At 32.7% G+C, this 17,166-nt stretch overlaps 2 protein-coding genes across 2 annotated transcripts; both read right to left on the bottom strand.

The window, feature by feature from the left end:
* Positions 1-108: 108 nt before the first annotated feature.
* Positions 109-1,050, bottom strand: LOC124104614 (olfactory receptor 4K3-like). The gene has a single exon (XM_046461642.1). It carries the CDS (start codon positions 1,045-1,047, stop codon positions 109-111), a length of 939 nt encoding a protein of 312 aa, XP_046317598.1. The 5' UTR covers positions 1,048-1,050.
* An 8,023-nt stretch (positions 1,051-9,073) lies between these two features.
* On the bottom strand, positions 9,074-10,015 carry LOC124104608 (olfactory receptor 4L1-like). The gene has a single exon (XM_046461635.1). The coding sequence runs from the start codon at positions 10,013-10,015 to the stop codon at positions 9,074-9,076; it is 942 nt and encodes a 313-aa protein (XP_046317591.1).
* Positions 10,016-17,166: the final 7,151 nt, after the last annotated feature.

Below are 17,166 nucleotides of genomic sequence, written 5' to 3'. Positions count from 1 at the left end.
TGGAAACTGGAACTATTTATAGCTATAAACTATATCTGTTAAAGTTTAAACTATATTATAAGGTCAGTGTATTGTCAGTTTAAAGTACATGCAGTGAATTTCTGGGCATTAAGCCTTTTCCTGGGAACCTACATAATAACTCCTGAGTCTTTTCAAAGCCTTTTTTATCTCTTTATTTCTTAATGTATAAATGGCTGGATTGAGGAGAGGTGTAAAAACAGAATAAAACACAGCAAGAAATTTGTCCAACCAGGTGATATTGAGTGGCCACACATAAATGAAGATACAGGGCACAAAAAAGATCACCACAACTGTGATGTGGGCACTGCAGGTGGACAGGGCTTTAGATGCACCAGTTTTAGATCTCTGGCAAACACTGAGAATAATATATGTGTAGGATATCAGCAAGAGGTTAAAGCAGGTTACAGCCACAAACCCACAGTCAACATTCATTAAAATGTCTAAATTATAAGAATCCATGCAGGCCAACTTGATCACCAGAGGCATATCACAGAAGAAGCTGTCTATTTCCCTGGGGCCACAGAAAGGCAACTGCACTATCACAGCCAGGTGACTCATGGCATGCACAAAGCCAGTAGTCCAGGAAGAAACCACCAGCCCAGTGCACCTTTGCAGGCTCATAATGGTGGAGTAATGAAGTGGTTTGCAGATGGCCACATAGCGGTCATAGGCCATGGACACCAGAAGCACCATCTCACTTGCTGCAATGAAATGGGCAAAAAAGATTTGGCACATGCAACCTGTAAAGGAAATGGTTTTGTTCTCTCTAAGGAAGTCGGTGATCATCTTAGGAGTGGTGACTGAAGAAAGCCACATATCAACAAAGGACAGGTTGGCCAAAAAGAAGTACATGGGGGAATGGAGATGAGGGTCAGTGATGATTAAGGTCATGATGACAATATTTCCAGATACAATGATCACGTAAAGCAGCAAAAATATCATGAAGAGTAAGACCTGCATACTCCATGAGTGGCCAAGTCCCAGAAGCACAAATTCTGAAACTGTGGACTGATTTCCTCCATCCATTTTATTGAGTATGCCCTCTAAAATAACCTGGAGAAAGTAGATTAGCAGTTAGTGGGAGGAGAAAGGAGACTAAATGTTTAGAATTTGATATTCACAGTGAAATTCTTCATATCTAACATTAAAAAGTATGATTGCGAGGAGAAATCTTGGTTAAATATGAATAGCATCATATCTCCAAAATAATCTAAATGTGAGCCTGACTTTCCTGCATGTTAGTTGGAATTTTTATCCAAATGATTTGCCTAGAAAGCTCTCTCACAAAAAAGGAGGGAGGAAAGCAGAGAAGAAAGGTGAAATGCTAAACAATGATTGTGGTTTCACCCGGTATTGTGGTTATGTACACTACTAAGTGAAAAAAAAACCTGAGCCTGAAACTCACATTCATCACATTTTATATAAAAAAAAATTAAATCATGCTGGGGAAGATAATGGAGAACTGATATTGCAAACCAGCACAAATGATTTGACATACTCTTACTGTTTCTATGTCCTATGTTTAATGATTTCAAGTTCTGATAAAACATCCTCTTAAAAGATGAGAAAATTAAAAATTTACTTCTCTTTCTAAAACAAGTCTTGAGCCAACCTTCATGGGAGAAGCTGAATTGAGGGTCATATAATAAAACTTTGTCATATGATTTGTATGCAAAACTAGGCATAAAATTTACCAGCATTTAAAATCTATCAGAAGATAGAATGTATTTTGTAAGGTGAGAGGGTTAGGAAAAAAATATGTTCACTATAGAGTCACAAAGAAGTGAATGAACTAAAGTGGATGCGAACTCAAACTTAGATTCAAATATAATGAGCTCTGAAAGTTTCAGATATCTTAAGGTTAGCAAAAAATCTCATTTACCTTAAATTGTATCAGTGGATGCTAAAAAATCATAGGCTTTGAAACATTAATTTCCTGACCATCAAAAATACAATACTCTCTCTCTTCTGTTTTTTTCTCTCTCCCTCTCTTTATGTATCCATCTCTCTATATATGTATATGTACATACATACATACATATATGTACATATATATATATATATATATATATATATATATATATATATATATTTACAACAGTTTTATTGCTTTCTACATAAATATATATACATATATGTATGAATGTGTATGTGTGTATATATGTGTGTGTGTGTGCATATATATATATATATATATATATATATATATATATATATATATATTTATAAATTGGGACTAAATTGCATTTGCATACATGTGTAAGTAAATTGCACCTTTGGAATATTAGTACTGAATGAATGTAAAATTAAACCTTCAGTAGTAAACACCAATATTGCTTAGCTTGATCTCTTAGCAAACGACAACACTTCTCAAGCTGGACAATACTCTCAAGCTCTTAGCAAAGGACAATACTTCCCTCAGGCATTTTATGCTCAAGCTGGATGGTGGGACCATAATTTCCCTCCGCCATGATTATTTCTTGGCATTGTTTATCTCATCTTTTTTCTAGCCTTTAAAATGTCAAGTTTGGACCAAGGAGAGCAGGTGAGTAACAAAATCCATTATCTTAGTGTGATTATTTTCCCCTTTCCTTTTACTGAGGACACAGAAGTACAGATTAAAAAAAGAAAAATTGCAAAATCAAACAAAAATTTGCTAGGGAAAAGGAGATATATAATAATAGTCTCATAACTTGCAAATAGATGTTATATTCTGTCATAGAGATTTACCAAATTTCTAAGGAAAATAAATCAATATTACAACTAATTGATTTATGCCCATTGCAAAATTTGAACAAATTGAACTTTTAACCAAAATTTAGTTTCTTTTTACAGAATATTTTCTGGGCTAAATTTTCAAAAGATATTTCTATACCCCCTGGAATAAATTACATAGACAGTAGTGTCACAAATACTATTGCAAATATGTTTGAGGTAGTTATTTACTAAAAGATAACTATGCATATTTGAGAGAAACAACTGACCCATAAAAACTCATATAGCTACTTAAAAATAAGTTTTGTAACTATTATTTTTGAAAATGTTGGAGAATAATTATACACAACAGATTTATTGATTAATATTTGCATTTTTGCATGCATATATAGGACTTAGATGATTTAATTAATTCTGTGATATCTACAGATGAAATATGTAGTTATATTCTATAGTTCATAATTATACTCTTTATTCTTAGGCTGTTAGTTTAATCATATTTTGTAATAACCAGGTTTATAACGTTTCTCTGTGTTTACTTTTTTGTTTATGCTAAGAGCTATCATCATATTCTATGCATTCTTTGATAATAAAAATAATTTTATCCTCTTAAAAGTCAGGGACTACTTGAAAATGGTTTACTAGAACCTGTTCATGTTGATTCATGGGGAAAGGACTATGGTCTTCCTACCTGGATCTGACAGCATCTCTGAGGCAAGGCATATTACAGTTGTGTTTACTCTTGTTAACTCCATAGAAATTCTACTAGGAACAGGTAGGAGGAGAAAATTTGTGGATTCTCTTCTGAAATTTTTCAGAAGCTAATGAAGCCATTCTTCCCACCAGGTGTAGCAAGGCTCTTTAAAATAAAGGCATGAAAATATTTTAAGAATTATCTTAAAGAAAATCAAAGAAATGAGATGACTTACAAGACACACTTTTCTCTTAGAGCAGATTCTGTCTTCTGAAGTGTGCTTGTGTTACATCCATTTATGGGTGGAGATAGTGTCTGCGGAGGTGCTCTCCCTCAGCATGACCTATATTCACCACCTGAAGCCATCCCTTGGGGGAAATTAACCCATTTTATGCTCAGAACACAAGTATGGAAATAATTACCTGGATAACTCTTCAGGTCTTCTTTATAAGAGTGATACCAGTGTTGTATCCTCTTGAAGTCAGAAAAGGGAGATAAGTAAAAAATATCGCAAATCAGCCCAATGTTAAAAATCAGTGAGTATTTTAAACTTTATTCAATGGGACAATAAGCACAATAAGTACCACATTTAATTCAATTTTATTTCCAATTGCCAGAGAGGTCATATGCTGAAAGGTGTGATAGACAGTGCTGTAACACATGTCAAGATTGTCTGAATTGATAGGGAATCTTGGTCAAATGACCTGATGTAATTCAGTTTATTCTATGATTATATGAGATGCTGACTGTTACATATTGTATGTCAACTTATTAAGCTGTTTTCAGGTTTTTAAAAAGGACTTTGATGTGAGTTCTAAATATATTTATTTTGACTTCTTAAATTTAAAACCAAATTTATTATAGTACATTGATATATGAGACAGGGCTCATATTTAAGATATACAATTTGATGAGTGTGGATACATGCATACAGCTGTAAAAAGACCACCACCGTCATGTGCCTTACCCCCCAAAGCTCAGTTGTTCTTAGATAATCTCCTTCCAGTCCTTCCACATATCCTCCTTCCACAAACAACCATCAGTCTACACTCTATCATGTGTTAGGGTTTCATGTAAAAAAAACTGGAGAGCATGCAATCCTTTTAAAAATTTTCTTGGTTGGGTGCTGTGACACATGCCTATAATCTCAGTGGCTCAGGAGGCTAATACAGGAGGATTGTGAGTTCAAAGCTAGTCTCAGCAAAATCGAGGCCCTAAACAACTCAGTGAGACCCTGTCTCTAAATAAAATACAAAATAGGACTGGGGATGTGGCTCAGTGGTTGAGTGCCCAGGGTTCAATACTTGGTAACTCCCCCCCCCATTTTTTTCTTTTATTAATCATAATTATTTTTATATTCATCATGCTATTTATATCAATAGAACAGTCCTTTTCATTGCCAAATATTTCATTGTACTTAAAGCCATAATTGTGTTCACATTCATGTCCTGAGGCATATTTGTGTTGTTTCCAGTTTCAGACTATTACAAATAAAACCTTCTTTGCTCATCTGTGTACAACTCTGAGTAACTTGAATACTTTCAAAGTTAATTTGACTTGTTTTATGGCCAAGAATATTATCTAACTTGGCAAGTGTTTGTGCATTTCAAAATGGTGTATTCTGAAAAAGCAGCCCTCTAAGGTTGTTGGTGGGACTCCAAATTAGAACAACCACCTTGGAAAACAGTATGGAAATTCCTCTAAAGACTACAAATGAAACCACCACATGACCCAGTTGTTCAAATCCTCAATATTTATCCCATACCTAAAATCAGTATACTATAGTGATATAGATTCATCCATGTTTACAGCAGTAAAATTCCCACTAACCAAGTCATGGAAACAGTCTAGGTGCCTGTCCAATAAATGAATTTTAAAATGTGGTGTATATATATATATATACACAATGGAGTTTTACTTAATTATAAACAATAATAAAATTATGCCATTTACATGTAAATGGATACAAGTGAAGAATATTATGCTAAGCAAAATAAGCAAGACTCAGAAATTCATGGAATCACTGAGAAGGACACATCTTGGGGGGTTCTACTGCCGCAATTGAATAATCTGAATCTACTCATTATATAATATTATGTATGTCATATAAAATATTATGAACATTATGACATATTACATAAAACCTTATAAAACATTATCTGAACTTTGACATATTCTACACATTCTAATATTTATCACCATAAAAATATCAAGGAAAAATTGAGGAATTGTTGAAGATTAATACATAATGAAGAGACATGGTAATGAAATGAAATTTGTGGTTCCAGAGGTTTTACCTTGTTAAAAGGATACTACTTAGTTAGTGTTTAATAAAATCGAATGTGTCTATTGACTAGCTATTCATAAAATAGCACTGTGAATTTCCTGATTTGGAAATTATGCTGTCTTAGGAAATGCACTGAACTAGTCAGTAGCAAAATAGCATTGAGTCTTTAGCTTCCTCTCAAGTTTGCAAACAAATATTATATGGGTATATTTATAAAATACATGTATTACATATGAGATTATGTTTATGCATATATAAATATGCATATTTGTGTATCAGTCAGGGTTCTATGGAGAAACAGAACCAAAAGGATGTATGTGTATATCTTTGTGTGTATATGTGCATATGTACACATACATGAAAGATTTTTAAGTAATTGGTTCTTGTGATTGTGAAGACAGTGAATTCAATATCTGAGAAGATAAATCAATATTTAATCTGATACATTTGCAGTGGGAAATTCAGAGAATGAAGGAATTTTGGTACAATGGCTGTCTCCTGACAGTTCCTCATGCTTATTAGAGGTCAGTCTTTTGTCTTTTGAAGCCTTCAAGTGATTGGATGAGTTTTATGTTAAGTATAGGGGGTAATCTGCTCCATTGTCCCATCAACTCAAATGCTAATTTCATCAAAACCAGAAATATCCCATATACTGTTTGACCAAATATCTGTGTACCATGAAATTAATATGCATATGCATTTACATGCATATTATTTATATGAATATTTATACTTATATATTACCTATACCTATATTTGGATATATTCATTATATATGCATCCTTGTTACATTTATTTTTATTTTATTTATAAAACAAATTTTAAAATATTTATATTGTTATTTGATTATAACAACATAAATTTCTTTATTTACCTTAAAGAAAAATGATATATATACAAATTGACAATAATGGAGAGTATTACAGGGGAAAATTTGAACTCTTACAGAACATAAACTGCAATTCAAATAAACAAAAGGATTTTCTCATGCCCATGATCATATGCAGGATAACACAGAATAACACAAATGTCAATGTTATCTCCAATATACATACTCAATAAAAATTTAGTTTGTCTTAAACTAATCTTAGTAAAACTAACATAGATAAAGATTCATGCTTTCCTAATGCAACTTTCAATAGGAAAATGAAGAGAGGGATCACATCCACTAAATGTTAAACCATATACAAAGTGATTGTCCCAAAATAATGAAGGTAAAGCAAAAGACATCTATGAAACTAAACAGAAAACTTGGATCATAAATCTATACATGAACTGAAATACACACAGAGCCATATTGTGGTACAGTTCTATGCTGCCCATTGAAAGCAATGGAGGAAAAGATTAAATTGGAAATATTGCTGGGAACAGTCATTTAGTAAAAGGAGGTAAAAAATTGAGTCTCTCCTTCCATAGAAAGGTGGACTACAGAAACTTTTAATCACAAAATGCAAACAATGAAACAATAATAATAAAAGAAAATGTTGAAGAATATCTTGGCAATCTGTTGCTGGGAAAGAACATCTATAAACAAAACTTTGAAAGTAAATAGAAGGTAACATTCGAATAAATATGAGGATATAAATAGTGAAAAATAGCTGTCTAATGAAAGATACTAGGAGGAAACTAAACAGACAGCAAAGTCAAAAGTTATTTGTCGTATATAAAATCAATAAAACCCCTGCTTTCAAAAATAACTTTCTATGATGGTGGACATGCTCTATACCTGTTGGATCTGGTAACAACTATTTACATAGGGATGTTGGACATTAGATGAATGTATCTGAAGAGCTAAATTTTCAATTTCTAAGAAAAAATAATTTAAATTTATGGTTACCTGTCCATATATGGTAAAAGCTACTTTATTTTACTGTGCAGATCTATATCATTCCAATCAATAAGAAAAGTAAAGAAAATCCACTTAAGTGAATGAAGATCATGAAAGAGCAAGAAATTGAAGTTTATAGCTAATGGATATGGGAAGGAGGCTCCAAAATTCCTGGGAATCTGAAAAAGCAATAAAGCAACAAGCTATTAGATTATATAGAAAACAAAATTTAGAAGACTGACTGGTGGAAACTCTGGCTCTACAGTTGAAAGTAGGTAATAATCTGTAGCTGTAAGTGAAATTAATTATTTTCTTCCCTGGGTGTTTATACTACAGAAATTTTTACACAGGTTTACATGCAGAGAGGGTATAAAGATATTAATCATGAAAATGCTTGTATTATTAGGAAATTGAAGGTACCTTAGTTATTAATTAAAGCACAGTTGGTTAAATTGAGTTTGATTTATATGATGAAAAAATAACAACACTTTGAATCAATGAATTCTCTCTAGAATTACCTTATTGATGGGTTTGAGAAGAAAGAAAACTGAATGGCACTTATGCAAGTTAAATCACTACATTGGTAAGCATTTGAGGGACAATAGTAAACAATTTTCGAGTGAATGATAATATAAACAAAACATAAGAAAGAATTAATTTAGGAAGAAAAAAGTAAAATATCAAATTCTAGTGCATTTAGCTGAGGGTCAATTATGATCTTAGCCTTTTATATACATGTTCAAGTGGTCATGGATGGTCTATTTATTCCAAATTTAGGGTTTCTGTAGGCAATTTTATCAGCTTTCCTAATCCTGTTTTTTCATGGTATAAATGCCAGGAATCCATGGGGGCTACTTTAGTTTTTCTTTGTCCAGGGGACGAACACTAAAGTAATGTTCTTACTTGTTTTTAGAAAGGTACATGATGTAAATCTGTACACAAACATGAATGAAAGATAAGACAAAAGGTGCAATGTCACCCTTGTTAGCTGTAATTTCTGTTAAGGAAAAAATGCATTCTTATATCTGCTTCTGTTCAGTCATAAAAACAACTTGTTTGCCCTGTTGCAAAATAATCTTTTGACTTGTTAGGATCCCCAAAAATGTAAATGTTTATGTCCACGCCTGGGGCTCAGAAGAATTCACATAAACTTGACTCTCTTTTCTCATCTACAGAATTGAGCTGAAAGATCCTTGATTTAAAGTATAGAAATTCAGTTTTCTTTCTTTTCAGTAACTACTAAATTTCTAAATATAGTTATTGAGCCAAATTTTCAATCACAATACTTATTATATTAAAAAATCAATTTACTAATGCATATCTGAAATAGATTTCAATGAAAATAATTTTCTCTCAATAAAACTATATATATCATAGAAATACAACAATGGGACATTTTGTAAAACTTTAAACATATGATATAAAAATATTTAAAAATCTACAAGGAACCTCCATTTCAGGCCAACCTATTCTGACATGTAATTGAATGTGGGTTTTCCACAAAACCCTTCATCTCCATGGCTGTTGTTTAGAAGGTGTGTATGGAGCTAGTGTGTTGGGTCCTCAGTCTGTTCATGGCTGATTTCATCTCCTGATTCCTCAGTGTGTAAATAATGGGGTTCAGTAAGGGTGTAATGACTGAATAAAACACAGAAAGAAATTTATCCACCGAAAGACTACTGAACGGCCAAGTGTAAATGAAGATGCAGGGCCCAAAGAACAGAGTGACCACAGTGATGTGAGCAGACAGTGTGGACAGAGCTCTGGAGAGCCCACCTGAGGCTCCATGTCTCACAGCTACCAGAATGACAGAGTAGGAAATAAGCAAGAGTGTGAAGCAGATGAAGGACAGGAGGCCACTGTCAGCAATTACCAGCAACTCCAGAACATAGGTCTCAGTGCAGGCAAGCTTTATTACCAGGGGAAGGTCACAAAATATGTCGTCCACTATGTTGGGGCCGCAGAAGGGCAGGGTGACAGTGAAGACCATCTGGCTCATGGTGTGCACCAAGCCAACAGCCCAGGACAGCAGCACAGAGCGCACCAACACCCTGTGGCTCATGATGGCTGTGTAGTGAAGAGGCTTGCAGATGGCGATGTACCGATCAACCGCCATAACTATGAGAAGAGTCATCTCACTGCCCCCCAAGAAATGGAGGAAGAACATCTGAGCCATACAGCCCCATAAGGAAATAGTTTTCTTCTCCCTAAGGAAATCTGCCAACATCTTAGGGGTCGTGATGGTGGAAATGGACATATCCAGAAAGGAGAGGTTTCCAAGGAGGAAGTACATTGGTGTGGAATGAAGGTGAGAGTCACAGGTCACAGTGATCACAATGAGAAGGTTTCCTGCCATGATTGCTGCATAGGCCAGCAAAAATATGCAAAAGAAGAACATTTCCAGTTCCAGAGTGCTGGTGAGCCCTAGCAAAACAAACTCAGATATCGTATAGCTGTTCTTCATAACCATGCAGTGGGAATTACAAAAGTGTTTGAAGTGAAGGTAATCTGGAAAATGTTAACTTAGCCTGTGATGGTTTGAAGGTGTGGGCATAAATGAAGTGAAAATTTGAGTCCTATAGAAAGGAAGAAGATGGACATTTATGAAAAATACATTTTATTTGATTAATACAAGGGGTGCTAATCACTGATATTGGAATTTTTATCATTCAAAACGGCAGAAAAGATGAGAAATTTATTACAAAATTTCACACAGGTATATACAGGCCTAGATGCATCTCCACATGTATTTGTTGTTTTTATCATGAAGTCATGAGTTCATGAACCGTGTGTTCAATGTAATCAATGAGTAACATGCCAATCACAATTAGTTAAATACGTTAGTTCAAGTGATAAAAATATTACACTTCACATTTTGGTGATGAGTATTCATTCTTTTCCACTCCTAAATTTGAAGTATTTATATATGTGTATATAATTTGAAATCATATATACATGTATATCAATATATGTAATATATATCATATATAAATTATATTTATAATACATAGGTGCATATACAAAATATGTCATCATACAGGTACTTACACATAACAGATTAAGGTACATTATCCTACCAGCTCCAGTATGTTCTTACCTTTCCCATTCATTCTAAAATGATAGCTCAATAATTTTACTAATTCCTAAATAAGCAAAGCTTAAGCTATGAACAGGTTGTATTTTTCCTCTGAGCCCTCCAAATTATTAGATAAATTCTGTTCCTGAGGAGTTTTTGTATATTTAGATAATTGTTTTTTCATTGTCTCAGATTTTTCTTCTTTTGGAGCCATGTTCTTATTTATACTTTGGTTATGAGCAGAAGTCCTGACCTCTCCTGTCTAGTCCTCTTGCTTATTTTCCTAAATCTTTTGTTGCCTGGCACTTGGCTGAAGCTCTTCCTTTCTTCCCTTTGTGTTGTCAGGGCAGGTGTCCCCTGTGAGAAGTGTTTGTTTCCCTGGCTCCTCAGAGCTGACCTTCTCTTCTGTGTCTGTGCTGCCCTGGGATATCTCCACCTGTGGAGATTGAGGGGACTCACACAGCTCACCTTTGCCCTCTGTGAGATTTCCCACGTTGAACTGCAATGAATACAGCTTTCTATTTTTAGTACTCCAAATTTAGATATAAAATACTGTAACGTACCCTTTTAATCACCTCCATATTTTCTACTTTTAGCATGTTAAGACTAAGGACTGCATAGATATGAAGAATAATTTTGTCACTATGGTGTGGGATCAATTTTTGCCAGGGCAAGGATACAAACAATGATTATAATAACTCTTAATAAAATAGACAATTTGACAGCTGTAAAGTTTTATTTACCAGAGAAAAACATTTTCATCCACACAAATTTCAGTATTAGCCTTTCCTAGTAAAATTCATCTGAGGTGTGTACTGGTTTAAATATCTTGACAGTCAACAGAAAATACATAAATGTTGAAGGACGTAATTTCATTAATGCACATACATATCACCTGTATGTACACTATGAAATATACAAGTATATTCACATACATTACCCTTTGGATTCTCATAATTATTTTTAATAGGGTATTATTTCTAAGTGGGTATTATTTCATTTTAACAATCAAATAAATACATATTACAAACTATTGGAAATAGATAAACATTGAAATAGTTAACATTGAAGGCAGGACTACTTTTTTATATTTTACTTTGAGACGAGGTCTCACTAAGTTGCTCAGAGCCTCGGTAATTGCTGAGGCTGGCTTTGAACTTGCAATTTTCCTGCTGCAGCCTCCCAAACCACTGGGAATACAGATGTGCACCACAGAGCCTGGCTAGAGCTGACACTGTCAGCTCACAGGATCACTTCTATATTATATTTTAGCTTTGGATTTGGATTATTTTTGTTTCAGCTTTTTTCTTTTGAACTCATACTACACATATGAATAAAGCTACAAATACACACATACACACACACAAATTCAAATGACCATGCTTGTGCCTCATCCTATTCTGGAATATCAGAATGGAAGGTGGAAATCTATTCTTGTTTTTAGTTGGTTTTTGCCTAATACTTTATCACATATTCAGAAACAATGTTTATCCCCAAATTATAATTAAAAACAAACTGAACTGCCAAGATTTAAATTATAAGTCTTTCCTCACCATTTGCTAGGAATATATATTCCCAATTGTTTGGAATATTTATTTATTTGGCTGTTAAAATGAAATAATACCCACTTAGAAAAAAAATACCCTATTAGAAATAATTATGAGAATCCAAAGGGTAACATATGTGAAATATACTTGTATATTTCATAGTATACATACAGGTAATATATATGTACATTAATGAACTTATGTTCTTCAATATTATCTATTTTCTGGTGATTGTTAAAATATTTAAACCAGTACACACTTCAGATGCATTTTACTAGGAAAAGCTAATACTGAAGTTTGTGTGGATGAAAATGTTTTACTCTGGTAAATAAAACTTTACAGCTGCCAAATTATCTATTTTATTAAGAGTTATTATCATCATTGTTAGTATCTTTGCCCTGGCAAAAATTGATCCCACACAATAGTGACAAAATTATTCTTCACACCTATGCAGTCCTTAGTCTCAACATGCTAAAAGTACAAAATGTGGAGGTGATTCAAAAGGTACATTACATAATTTTATATGTAAATTTGGAGTACTGAGAATAGAAAGCTGTATTCATTGCTTTTGTCTTTATTATTTCACATTTATGAAAATTCCAGCTAAGTTGACATAGAGATGGATTCAAATATATTAAGATAAAATTATTTAGGAACAAAATTTGTCTGTATGATGAAAGATTAAGTACTTTTAGAACTATGTCTTTTATTTATTTAGATGCAGCAAAATAAATTCCAGTGAGACAAAAAAAAAAAAAAAGAGAGAGAGAGAGAGAGAGAGAGAGGTGATCTTCCTAACTGAAGCTGCAAGTAAAATTCAGTGGAAATTTTAAATTTGTAAGTAGTATTGAACACACACCAACAAAAAAAATGGAAAATAAGGATCAGGCAACATTTCATTTATAGCCACAGGTGTCTGAGAATGAGATGAATGGCATGTGACTGGGGACCAAGCTAAGCTTTCCGTGTTTTTCCCAGGGCTAAAAGATGATCAATTTCTACTCTCAAATGTACTTACTGCTTAGGAGTAAAAATCATGGATGTTCATACTGTTGGTATAACAGAAACATTTACACAAAGAACTTAAATAGAAAACTTACTGTGTGTGGAAATATGTTAACTGAGACTTTTGATAAGAGTAAAAGTATATGTGAACCATATTATGTTTCCATTTTATGAAAGTGTTAAGCCATGTATGAATTAGATAACAATTGGGTAATGTTCACTTATGACAAAGAAAATGTTTGGAAAACAAAATAAAATGCCTTGGTGCCAAAATAACCATTAAAATATTTTCTAATTAAAATAATACACGTTTTTAAATGGCCCCAAAGTTGATGTCTTTCTGCTTACTGTGTCAATTGTATGCAGTAGTCACAGAAAATTAGGTAGACCACATAAATATAGATGATGATGGTGTCTAGCTCATGTAATTATAGATTTAATTGAAAAACCATTAACACAAGTTCTTAGGCATGAAGAATTTTCTTATATATTGATCAAGTTAATAAAATATGAAAGAACTATTTTAGTTAAAGGTAAAAAATTCCAGTGGGTTTAGAAAACTGGAGATAGTCCTTGGATTGCAAAAATGCATGTTTTGTACAGATTGCAGAATCACATTGTTGTCATACAGTCACCTATGTATATACAGCAATCAATCATAATGTCTATTCTATTCTACTGCCCTTCCTATCCTCCCTTCCCCTCCCCTCCCCTCCCATCACTTCTCTCTATCCAATCTAATGTGACACACAAATTGTAATGTCATGTGTAGCTAATAAAAAATGCATGTTTTAACAGCACAATTAAATAACTTTATTTACTGAAATATTAAAGACCTTCAATGGAGGAAATAAGTATATAGTGGAAGAAGAAATAAATTGATTTAAATTAGTCATTCATACAATTTATCTCAATTAATTTTCCATACATGTTTTCTAATTTAATATAAATACTCAGTGCAGGAAAATTAGAACATGGCTAAAGTAATATTTTAAAAAATTTAAAAATCATAAAGTACATCAATTCTCATTTTTTATCTGTGATTTTATTAGTTTCAACATCAGGCTTATCATAGATGCTAAATTCTGTCAAATAATTTCCTACAGTTTCACCATATAAGTTATTTAGTCCTTTGATACCTTTTGGATTAAATAACTCAAGTTTATGTTCCTAAATTCAAGCTCAAACTGTGAAGCTAAGACTGCATCAGGAATGTGAATGGCGTCCACTTCTCAATCACAGTGGTTCCTCTGCTCCTCACTGCATGCAGGCACATTTGTCCAGATGGAGGTGGGCACCATCAGCTCTAAGAATTTCCCTTCTGATCAGAGTAATATAGTTTCAGGTAAGTTACTAGTTTCATGTCAAATGACAGATCTTTTGTTAAAGTGCATGAAGGTACTGACTTAGGAGTGCTATTCAAACCTACCTGTTCTAGTTGAGCAGCGACATCTTCAAAGACACAGCGATGTCTTCAAAGACATGTAGACACAGTGAAGTTCTGAATATATATGGCCTAACATTTTTACTTCTAGTAAAATGGCAGTCGTTTATGCATGTTTAAAGAAGAGGACAATTGAACACTGTGAATAACTCCCAGAGGGAATTATTAAAATAACCATGTGGATTTCCCCTAGAGTTCAGAATAAGAACTTGTTTTACTATTGTTTAGGTGAATCATGAATTCACCAGATGTTTCATGCATGTAAACTTTCTCTAAAGGCTGTTTGCGCAGCAAAGCAGTAAGTGGGTTGGTTGGATCTGAGTAAAAGATATGTATAGAAAATTAATTTATTCTAAATAAAATATGAAGAAATTATAGTTCTCTTAACTTGATTACATAAATAATTTATAACTAATATGACGACTAATTTTCTTATTCAAGCAAATTTATATAAGCAGTGTCTACTACAAGGACACTCATAGAACATTGACCAGTTAGTAACACAGATAAAAATATTTTCCTATACTTGGGACTAGAGAGACAGGGTGGTGTTGGTGGGGCTTTCACCATTCTTAATGACCTGAATTGATTACGAGTAGTCTAAAAATCAGAGAAGTTCATGGACCACTCTAGTATAACATTATGATAAACAACATAATTAAGCCAGCAAATTCTAAAGGCTTACAAAGTAACAACAAAGAACACAGATGAGTTCATTCACTAGAGCAGTTATTCTGTGTTTATTGTAATAAGGAATTCCTTCATGTTTTTAAAACAATTATAGCCTTCTTGAAAGAAATACCAAAGAACTGTATTGATAAACATTTGATAAATGTGGTGACACATGAATTTCCAAAAAACAAAGTAGACATTACTATAAGATTTTTGACTCTCTTAACCTCAAAGCTTTTCTTTTAATGCAGTTCCCCATCTCAGACCTTAGTATAAAGTAAGAATTGTCATTAAAATGTAACCTTTTCAAAGTGTCTCTGCTGAAGATGTATGCTGTAGTATGCATTACTGCTTGAGAATGTATTTGTAAGACAGGCAGGGTTCCTAAACACAGAAATTAGAAAGATAATATGTGCACAAATTGCTGCTCAAATGTAATTACTCAAACCAGTTGATAAGTATACTTAATTTTCTAAAATAAAAATAACAATTTAAAAGACATGGTCCAGGGCCAAATTGAAGAAAAGACAAGAAGGGAAAATATATAAGCTTGATTTCCAGGTATAAGATATCACCCTGAATGTAGTCTGTTAGATTTTTTGCATAATTTTAGGTTTTTATTTACTTTTAGAATGTCTCATTATACAGATTCAGTAAAGTTACTATTATTATGATTTAACAGATTTAGGTTAAAAAAAAGCCAGCTCACCTCCCTTTTTCGCTTGTGCACTTAAGAAGACAGAGCTATTTTAAACTTAAAGATTACTAATGCTAATATCTCCCATTCCAATTACTCCATTAATAATTTTTATTAAACAAGAGGATTCACCATAATTACATATTCTGGTGCCTTTACCTGTATTCAACCTCAGTATTAAACTTGCCAGCTTAAATCCATAGGTCTCCTTCATAAAGGTCAACCTTCAGTAGATACAAATTCTTTTTGACTCCACAATATCTGAATAGACTGACACTTCTGTCTGAAATTCTCTTCCTTTGTCTAATGTCCTGTTGCACAACTTCCTTAATGTTTGTCCTTGGTTTAAAGATCTCATTCTCACAGTGGTTTTCTGAGATCACTATGAGTAACATAGAACCCTCATCTCATCCCAACCTATTCTCCTCTTTGGGACAGGGACCAGACATATATTACTAACAATGTATTATATTGCTTGGACAAGAGTCTGGTACTTAGAAAATATAAAAAAGTTTGCTTCACAAACAGTTGAATTAATGTAAAGAAACATTGACCCATCAGTGTAATTTAGTATTAAAAAATATATTGAAAAAGAAAAAAAATTAATTCTTATTACTGTCATTGATTTTGAATTTTAAGAAACTAATTAGGAACACAAAGAAATGTTTCAAAATATTTTCCTCAATTTCTAGGTAATTAGTATGATTAGACTGTTGAGGATTAAAAAAAAAAGAAAGTTTCTGTAAATCCTAATTTAATACTACTGAGAAACCTTCATAATATTGACATATAATGGAAGATATCTTTAAGAACTTTAAGTTAAAAAACACAATTGTAAAAATTTATATTAAACACCATCTTTGATATTATCTCATTGAAGTAAATATTTTGCAATTTCATTCACTAAAATATAACAAAAATTTTATAAGGAAACACTCTGTTTACATATTTTTGATATCTTAAGACTCATGTTATAAAATAATGTTTGTTTTTCCAGGAACTGTATCTCTGTTATGAACATTTTAAATCAAAACATTTAAAGTACCTTAATATATAGAATATGGCAGGAATAAAACTGATATCATTTAGTATTTTTATTTCAACCACTTGATTAAATACTTAAGACTCAAGTCTCTAAAATAGTAGAAGGCAGACAAATAAGCAAGGACACAAACAATAA

This window comes from Marmota monax, unplaced genomic scaffold, assembly GCF_021218885.2.
Source record: "Marmota monax isolate L192 unplaced genomic scaffold, Marmota_monax_Labrador192_F-V1.1 WCK01_AAM20220418_F8-fsc00001, whole genome shotgun sequence".
In the NCBI taxonomy this organism is placed as follows: Eukaryota; Metazoa; Chordata; class Mammalia; order Rodentia; family Sciuridae; genus Marmota; species Marmota monax.
The sequence above is the reverse complement of the archived record's forward strand: the minus strand, read 5'-3'. Positions and strand labels throughout refer to the sequence as shown.